General features: G+C 45.2%; 2 protein-coding genes across 2 annotated transcripts; both read right to left on the bottom strand.

Annotated features, from left to right (window-relative positions):
* Window positions 1–871: 871 nt before the first annotated feature.
* LOC131294589 (uncharacterized) lies at window positions 872–3,016 on the bottom strand. Its single transcript, XM_058322635.1, has 5 exons — window positions 2,900–3,016; window positions 2,523–2,775; window positions 1,874–1,971; window positions 1,681–1,806; window positions 872–1,612 (listed from the first exon to the last, which is right to left on the bottom strand). The coding sequence occupies exons 1-5, from the start codon at window positions 3,014–3,016 to the stop codon at window positions 872–874; spliced, it is 1,335 nt and encodes a 444-aa protein (XP_058178618.1).
* Window positions 3,017–3,897: 881 nt separating this feature from the next.
* Window positions 3,898–5,652, bottom strand: LOC131294082 (sialin-like). The gene is made up of 5 exons (XM_058322129.1): window positions 5,624–5,652; window positions 5,371–5,545; window positions 5,191–5,310; window positions 4,553–5,102; window positions 3,898–4,487 (listed from the first exon to the last, which is right to left on the bottom strand). Exons 1-5 carry the CDS (start codon window positions 5,650–5,652, stop codon window positions 3,898–3,900), a joined length of 1,464 nt encoding a protein of 487 aa, XP_058178112.1.
* Between the last annotated feature and the right edge of the window lie 3,563 nt (window positions 5,653–9,215).

Genomic DNA, 9,215 nt, shown 5'->3' with positions numbered 1-9,215 from the left:
TTTTATTGCCCATCCTTTTTTTTATCACAACATTGGCGGCGTGCAGTTGAGTAATTCAAGGTAACCACAGTTACTTCCACACATCACGCAATGCTCATCGACGTGAGCTTCCACAAGATGTGGTTGCTCGCAAAATTCTTCCAGTGTTATCTGATATTAGTGCTTTGGCGCTTTACAGACGAACTGTGAACATCTCTGACGAAATGGTAGACGATCTAATGTTTTTTTTTCCTGAGGTCTGTAGTTCAGTCGGAATGTTAACCCGGACAGTGGTCAAACAATTTCCTTCAAACTCGTTAAACGTAAGTGAGTTCTTATGTCTAGACGATAGCAGTTGGACTATGTGAGCCGTATTTGAATACAAAAGCTCGTGCCGTACGTTAACGAAACCCATTTGTTTTACCACTTTCCGCTTTCCCGTGCCACAGACCTCGTGGTGGATGTCGCCAAAACGCCGATCCGCTACGAAATACAAAAGACGTGTTGAAATTGAAAATAAATAATTGCCGCCTGACACGCGTGTGTTTCGCGCAGTAACTCTGATGGGCTCAAAGTGTGCCATAGAGATAAAGTGCGATTTTATGAGCAACCGTCTGCTATTTCCACGAAAAGAATGTGCTTTGAGTAGGAGACTTATGCTCCGAAGTAAAGCTGACAAAATTGTCTGATAAAGATAAGAAGCACCTTTCTGGTGCGCGATGAGTAGACCGTATGTCGTCAGCGGATCGTTACACAATCTAATGGGTTGGTGAGTGGAGAGACCTTGACGGGCAGTCCATCTATCACGCCCCAAAAACCGGGCTCTTTAAGAGTTAAGTGAAAATTGAGATAAAGACATAAAGGCTTAAAGCTCAAGCTGAGAGGAGATGTTTTATGACTCAGGCATCACTTCTTGACCGCACAGGAGCAGCTCTTCCGGGTCAGTGGTTTTGTGTTGCTTGCAGAAGGTTTTGAATTTCACCCTGAGCGCATCGTTTTCGCGCTCCAACGCAACCTTTTCCTCGCGCAGAATAATGGCAATCGCCTCGACGCGATTGATCTTGTGCATCAAGTACTCGAAATATCGAGGATCCTCGATGTCGAGGTCTGTTTCGCCGGTCCCGTCCCGGAACCACTTGCACGCGAACTGCTGATCTTGTTCGGTTTCGTATTGGGCGCAGATCGCCGCCAGTTTGGCGATCTTTTCACCCCACGAAAGGTGCTCGCTAAGGATTTGCAGGATGCGATGGGTGATGGAGCACGTTTGCTTGAGGCGCATTTGATGATCCTCGTCCAACCGTTGGTGCTTCTCCTTCAGAACGCTTAGCTTATGCTCGAGCAGTCGGCGATAGTTGTGTTGCGTGCGCAGTCGTCTCCTTCCGCCGATGCGAACCAGGGCGAGGGTATGCTCGAGTTGCGTTTTCTTCAGCTGGGCGACGGCGATTTGGCAGCGACGCTTTTCGATGCCCTGCTGCTCGAGCTGAGTGTAGTAGAGGAGCCGGTCGTAGCTTTGCTTTCGCTCCGGGAACAGCACGGTCCGAAAGTATCCGTCGAGTGTCGTTCTCAGCTGGCAGTAGAGGTCGTCCATTTCCTTGTATTTCTTATCGCGCATAATTTCACGCCTTTCAATTTGCTACAACGACGAACGGGGTGAGTTTTTCCGCGCTTTATACAAATTATGGACAAACTTTTCTTACTTACCGCACATTTATTAATATTAGTTTGCTCGAGCAGCCAATCGCTACCGGCCTTTTCATCTTGTTTCATTTTTTGCAACAGTTCTTCAAGCGAAGCATCCAGGATCTCCATCTGTGAACAAGCGTGGTACTTAAAGTGGAAATCAGAGGTTTATTATTGGTGGTGTAGTTGTTGATTTTTATGTAATGATCAGTACTTCTTTGGATGCAGCTTCTTCACGAAAATCCATGAGGAGTTTTAGACAATCGGCTTCATAACGTTCGAGCATCGTTGCAGTTAGGAAATCCTTGAGACCTACAACCAATTATTCATGAGTTTCCAGGTTTCAATCAATAATAGAACAGCATTTTCTAAATCAGGGGTGGGCAAAGTCCGGCCCGCCGACTGATTTTATCCGGCCCGTAAGAAAATTTTAGTGCTTCTTATAAAAAACACATCTATGTTTTTGCCGGATTTTTTATAATGTAAGGCTTATTTTCTTCCCACAACTGAAGATTCAAATTGTTGAGTGAGGTGTTACTACTACATGTTAAAAAAAACCAAAATTCATCGAAAATAAGTATATTTAAAAAAGTTAAACAATCAAATTTAAAATATTTTATCTTTTACCACTTTTAAGTAACTTTACTATCTATGAAGATAATATTCCATTCAAAAGGGTACTACTTTGAAAACATAAATTCATTGTTTAAAGTATCCGGCCCGCGCCTTCGGTTTCCTTTCAATCGTCTGGCCCGTTTTTAGAAAATGTTTGCCGACCCCTGATCTAAAGGATATGCCTTTAAGATCTGATTTCAAAGATCACAGACGTAATGTGGCCTAAGAACACAATATTCAGTACTTACGAATGAAGTAATCAATTATGTTCCTCAACCGCCCAAGACACTTGCTATGAATTTCGCCAATCTCGTCGCGAACCGCAAGCAATCGATCGATGCACCCGTTTTTGCGATCGAACACCGTCCCGAAGCACTGCTGCTGCTGGCGCAACTCCTCCACCAGCTGCTCGCATTTCACCTGCGTGCAGAGGGTTTCCCAGCTATCGAAAAATTTCCTCTGCGTCTGGTCCGAAAACGCCCGCTCCCGCCGCAGGTGATCCTGTCGGAGAATGGATTTAATGTTGTCATAATTGTAGAGCTTCACTGTCGAGCGTAATTGATAAACCCGTTATCTCGTGGCGACGCTTCTGCGACATCCAACCCTTCGGGGGCAAATCACTCACTTTATACTGTTGATTTTGGGCCTCCCTGGCGGCTGCTTTTTTTGCGAGTAGTTTTTCCGCTTTTCGTCGTCGTCGCAGCTCCTGCTCGAAGTCGTTTTGTTGCTCCGCTTTGTCCATCGTCTGGGGACGGGTTTTTGAGCTGATGAACGCGGTTTACTTGATGCGGCGACGCCTACTTTGTGCCGCGTTGGTTTCCACTTTACCAGCATTAACATAAAACATAAAATTTCCATCGAGTTGCTTGACCGCGACCGGGAAGAGCACTCGATGGTGCAGGGCAAGTCGTAATTAATGATGTCCGATGGGCGGTTATTAATAACATTAAACAAAAACACAAAACCCGTTGAAATCCGCTCGTATCTCTCGCTCCCTCTACGAAACTGTTTGCGACGGACACGAAGCTTTACCGAAGCCCTTCGCCACCATTTAGCGACGATAAATGAGGAGATGATGCGTTGGTTGCCATCGCTTCCGTTTCAGCTTAGATGACGCTTAGTTCCGATGCAATTTCAGCGCTAATGTGCATGGTGATCGGTTGTGTCATCCATCGCAAGGGTCACTCGGCGATGCTGGAGGACATGCGCGAGCACGAGCGCATGCTTGTAGCAAAATTATCAACTTTCGTCTTGAAGTGAAGGGCGGGAAACCTCATCCCAGGAAATGGGAAATGCGATCGTACCGGGTTGTAATTGTGCCTAAGGATCAGCCATTAGTAGAGGATTGAATTTTTAATACATTTCGTGTGATAATTGCGTGGCAAAGGAACTCATTTAATTCTGAGGATATGATACTAATTATTGGGTCGACTGATGTGAAAGTGAACATTCAAGATAACGTTTATTGATCATTAACTTATTTCAATTTGTTTTTACACGACATGACCAAGACTTGGATGGGTGCTGCTAAGTTCATATTTTAAATTTTGGTTAGAGATGAAGATTCTAAATTAATCCTAGGTTATTTTTTGACCACAGATTGTAAGCAAGGACTTAATCCGTTCAGGACTTTTGGTCCAGCACCATCCCTCCGTTAACGAAAACGTTCTCCTTCTCCCGTTGCGCTTGGTCTCGCTCCTGCGCCTCGATTGACCATGGCTGCAGCTCCCCGGAGACCCCGAACCAGTAGATCACGAATCCAATCAGGTAGATACCGGCCGCGATGTAGAAAACCGTCCGCCATTCATCGTCATCCCCGTTGGCTGTAATGTGTCCAGAAACGATGGGCGTAACGATGCCGGCGACGGTCGAGAAGGTGTTGGAAATGCCCATCAGCACGCCGGCACTTTTGGGCGAGAGGTCGAGATGGTTGACGGCGAAGCCACACCAGGCGAACGAACCGCAACCGACGGCGATGGTGATGCACGCGATGGTTGGTCCGGGTTTCAGGATGAACGCACCGACGAGCATGAACACCGTTTGTATCAGGAAGGCGCCACAGTTGAAGTACCGCCGAACCTGGGTTGTCGTGAGCCAGCGTTTGATCTGGCAGAGATCCGCCAGATAGCCGGCGAAGCTGAGCAGACTGCCCAACGCCAGGTACGGTAGAGCGGAAAGGAATCCGGCTGCCTGCAGCTCGAAGTGCATCGTATCTGCACGGATGGAAGTTTGATCGCTATATAAGGAAGCCATCTGCAGAGGGCCGAGCATGTCTTACCTTTCAGGAATGTCGGAAGTTGCGTGAGCAGCGTGTAGAATCCCCAGTTCTCGGCAAAGCTTGCCACGATGAGGGCCCAAACGGCCTTGGAGGTCACGATAGCAAGCCAAGGGTGATGTACCTTCTCCGCCGTTTCGGAAGACGTGCGCTGCTGTGTGGCCAGTATGAATTCCTTCTCCTTGGTGGTGATGTAGGGGTCCGTTTCGGGTGATTTCTTCACGACCACCATCCACACCACAAACCAGAGGCATCCGAACGCCCCAAGGATGTAGAACACCCATTCCCAGCCGAGATTGTCAGCTAACACGCCACTGAGTAGCATCGAGGCTACGGTACCGGTGAACACACCCGAGAAGGCAATCGTGGCCATCCGGGAGCGCTCACTCGGAGGTGCCCAGTTGGACCAGATGGCGTGCATGCAGGGGAAGGTCACTCCTTCGAAGAAACCTTCGAGGGCACGGATCGCTATCAGCCAGCCGTATCCACCATGAGCGGCTAGCGGAGTCAGTAGGGTCAGTGCGGCGGTTGTACCAACTCCAACTCCAAACACCTGCAGACAAGATGTGTGAAAGTCCAATACTGTTTATATGTAGATGTGTTCTAGACTGCTAAAGGACACTTAAACACCAGCCTATTACATAGTTCCCACCGAGGGCGTTGGAGATGTAGCCACCGGCAAGCTGGGTGAAGATGTAGCCATAGAAGAAGGAGCTCAGAATGTACCCCTTCGTGCTGGAATCCCAATCGAACTCTTGTTCCTGCAAAGACACACCGTTAAAGATCATCGCAGGCTGCAGTATCGCCTTATCATCACTCACATAGCTGACGGTGCCATTCGGATGCTCGATGGTGCGATTCTCGGTCATGGCCACAATCGCCACACTTAGGTTCACCCGCAGCGAGTAGACGTTGAAAAACCCAAAGAATGCCAGAAACACCAGTATGTATCGGCGCCGCTTCCAGAACATCCACATAGGCGCCTCGATGCCATCGCTTGTGGGTCAAATTAGGAGGTGTGGATCCAATCAGGTTGAGCTCAAGTGTGATCGCACCTCAAGTACCGCAACTTACCTCAGTTTGCTGCTCTCCGAAGCGTCCATAGGTAGGCCAGTCGCCGGTTCAACAAGTACAACAGATTATTTCCCGATGGAGATGGTCAATCGATTCTACCTCGAGTGGTCCACCATTCGGCTTGGCAGAACCGAACAAACTGGCTGCCATTCACGCGATCCCGAGGGTCAGGTTGAGTTTTCAACGTCTACGTGAGAGGTAGCAGAAGTAGGAAGATTGTTTGTAAATAGCCATTATCGTGCACAATCAGATACTTAACCTGCACGACAGCAGTTCGGTGCGGAACCTATAGACAGGCTCTGTTTAAGCGAGCCCAACGCGTGTCAGATCAGAAGATTCGTGCCGTGAATGCACAAAATTTGAACGTTAAATTATACTGCGCTTTAAGAACTCGTGAAGGTGATTTTAGAACCACTTGCACTTGAATCACAAAAAAAGTAAGCAAAAGAAATCACGCTCCTAGTGTTTGTTTAAAGGCTGCCGGTAAACAAATTAAATACTTTTTTCGTTAAGATAATCGGTGCAGATGATGCATTGACTCTCGAAGGGTTAATGACGGCCGTTTGATAAGCGGTATCGAATGGAGAATTATCGTACCGCATCATTACCATTCAGTAGCAAGACAAATAATTGACTGCCAAATAGGTTTAATAATAAAAAACGAAGAGTTTCTTCTGATAAGGTAGATTCCAAAACAAAAACCTCACAGTTATACTGATGAAAGAAAATGAGATACACCGGGCCATACTTTTGCAAACACCCAATACGTACGGAACGGTGTAATACATACACTAAAAACGTGTAAGCGTCTGCAAGACGATTGATAAAGGTGTCGGCTGCAGATGTGCCGTGAGAAACGATTATGCAAACAAACATAACAGAAGGAAACCGGATCGAACGGGTGCTAATAGTGTGTTCTGCTGACGGCTCTTTTTTATTAACGAACCCTACGCAAAACCGGAAGGCGTTGGTGCTTCGCCATGGCTTCATTACGGTGACATTGAAGGCACCGGTGTCTGACGGAACGCGGTCCGTAAATCGCCCGGGAAAGCTCGAGTTAAGTCAGTTAATTTTCAAACGCGGCCCCATTTATGGGCATGATTAGTTAATCCGGGCTCGAATCGAGTCGGAAGAGGTGCCCTTACACGGGCGCTTAATCTAGCGGGTGCGTCCACGAACGGGTTGATGGAATAAACGGCCACCGGTCCTTCCGTCAGGTGGAAAAACAAACTCCCGAGGCTTTAAGTGAAAACACTGCTTGACGAACTGCGTAACCTGCGTCGACCGTTTAAGGGCTGGAAGTTCCTGGTGCTACGGGGTGATGCATCTGTCATCGAGAGTGGAGCCGGCCTACCCTGGCCGACGTCGGTCGACACGAGGTGACGAGTGATTGAAACGGAAAGTGCAGTTGGGAAAACATGTGGGAATCAAAACGGAAAACCCTTCTTCGAGGTACACCGGCGAGCGACACGTGATCGTTTGCGATTAAACTGGTTTGCTGCTCGGTTGTTGCCCGTCTGCACTTTTCCCTCCGTTGTGCGACGAACTTCAGTGAAGGAAAGTAAAAGTGGCATTTGGCAATGAGTGGAAAAACAGAAGATAACGCAATCGGCGCATGGAACTGGTGAACTTGAAGTTGCTATGAGAGGATTTTTTTATTTGCTAGATTAAGGCGTACTTGGGTGAAGGTATTGAGGTATTCGATAGGCAACTGTTGGATTCAGAAACAGTACGCTTAATTCAATAAAAGTGTATTAATTTTATGGAAACGAATGCTATAATGAATAGAAAATGGCCATCATACACTTGGGAAGAACAAGAACATTTAGTTTATTCCTTAGTGAAGGCTTTATTTTGCTCAAAATGATACTTTTCGTTTGAGTTGACTCAAAAATACTTAAGAAACAAACTGTTTGTTACGTAATAGAAACTTATTATCAAAGGTAAGCTATTATAAACCAGTTAAGATAAAACATATTATAAGATTATTAAATATGCACTACTTGAACAAAAAACCATATTTCTCATAGTCAATCGAAAAAAGTTAAAAACTATCAAAACAAAATTAAAATTCTCGAATCTTTATCTTTATTTTTATAAATCTTAGTTTCAAAGTCCCGTCATGAGATGAGGCAATAAAACCCTACATTTTTACAGTGCACGGTGAAGCATGCTTTTCACAATGTGACTCTAAGTGGAAACGGGACTCGAACACGGGTTTACCAAGAGCGAAGCCGTAGTCTTGCCGAGGAACCATAGCACAAGTTAGAAATAGTGAAGAAATATCACTACTTGAATGGCAAACGTAGATTTTGAAGAAAAATGTTATTTCGTACTATAAAAGATTTTCCCATCCGGGATTCGAACACCAAACCTCTGATATACAAGGCTCGAGCACCACTACCAGTACACCAGTTGTACGAGTGGATAGCATAGGGAAAATACAGGTATATATGGCTATGTGAATAAATTGAACCACCAAGCTGTTAATTTAATAATGGTTATGATAATTTGAAATCTATGTAACAAAATATGGTCAGATTTGAAAAAGTACATTAAATATCTAAAAAAAATCATGAAATTTTTTTTTTAAACCGTTAACAAAAAAGTTTTTCCTAGCCTAGATTCGAACTCCGATCCTCCGGAACAACACCCATGCACTTTGCCCCCTAGACTATTGGTGAAAGAAAATTTCCGCGTGATATCACAGCTACTAATATGTCTGTAGGCAATCTGAATGTAGCATAGAAAATGAACCAAGAATAAAAACTTTAGTCACATTTTCCCTCCCCGAGCTTCGCCGGGGCTTCGAGCTAGTTATGAATAAAATTGAGACGAGTTTAAGAGCTCATAAGATTAAAAGTGATGGAAATAGATCGTAGGAAAATAAATTGTTAATTTTATTTTCAACATCAAGATACATTACCATATATCGAATTATTCAATTGTATGTTATGTATGGGGAAAATGTTCAATCTTGAGTCAATTTATTTCGCACAAAAACAAATTAAATTAATTTCAAAAGTTTGTGTTTTTTTTTCCACGCACGTTTAACGGATGGATTTTGCCCCACATTCCCCTAATAATTGGATGATTGATGTACATTTCTTTAAAAAACCGAAATCACCCAAATTAATCCAATGCTCCTGACGTAGTGAACATCAGTGACTAAACGAAACGGTTTTTAAATATGGCAGCTATTGATAGCTGATATAACATGGCACAGGGCAAGAGGTTGATCTTTGTGTCCCATCAAGAGGTGGACCCCCACCCGGCAACTTATCTCGAAGATGACATGTGGCACCGGACACGAACGACGCAACGACATCTTGCAGTGAATTCCAAGTTCGTGGTTGTCAATTTGCAACCGGCTGATGATGGGCAATAACAATGGGGGTTGTAAAGATAAATGTCCGAGGGGACATACCTTAATATGCCCACCAATAGCCCCATCCCACCGGCGGACAATGGTGGACGGTGTTTACAACCCTGTATTACCCTAGTACGTGGTACGGTCGCTTATTGGAGAAGGAAAAATAAAGCAAAATCAAAACGACACGCCAACGAAAAACGTCAAGCTTAGATGTAAACA

The sequence above is a fragment of the Anopheles ziemanni genome, chromosome 2, assembly GCF_943734765.1.
Source record: "Anopheles ziemanni chromosome 2, idAnoZiCoDA_A2_x.2, whole genome shotgun sequence".
NCBI classification, from domain to species: domain Eukaryota; kingdom Metazoa; phylum Arthropoda; class Insecta; order Diptera; family Culicidae; genus Anopheles; species Anopheles ziemanni.
Note: the sequence above shows the minus strand (reverse complement) of the source record. Positions and strands in the feature narration are given on the sequence as shown.

Coding starts and splice junctions, on each gene's coding strand:
- LOC131294589 (XM_058322635.1), bottom strand. CDS start 3,016: ATGGACAAAGCGGAGCAACAAAACGACTTCGAGCAGGAGCTGCGACGA. Junction 1,972..2,522: donor CATAATTGATTACTTCATTC/GTAAGTACTGAA, acceptor AATTGGTTGTAG/GTCTCAAGGATTTCCTAACT. Junction 1,807..1,873: donor AAGAAGCTGCATCCAAAGAA/GTACTGATCATT, acceptor TTCCACTTTAAG/TACCACGCTTGTTCACAGAT.
- LOC131294082 (XM_058322129.1), bottom strand. CDS start 5,652: ATGGACGCTTCGGAGAGCAGCAAACTGAG. Junction 5,546..5,623: donor TCGGAGAGCAGCAAACTGAG/GTAAGTTGCGGT, acceptor TTGACCCACAAG/CGATGGCATCGAGGCGCCTA. Junction 5,311..5,370: donor CGAATGGCACCGTCAGCTAT/GTGAGTGATGAT, acceptor GTGTCTTTGCAG/GAACAAGAGTTCGATTGGGA.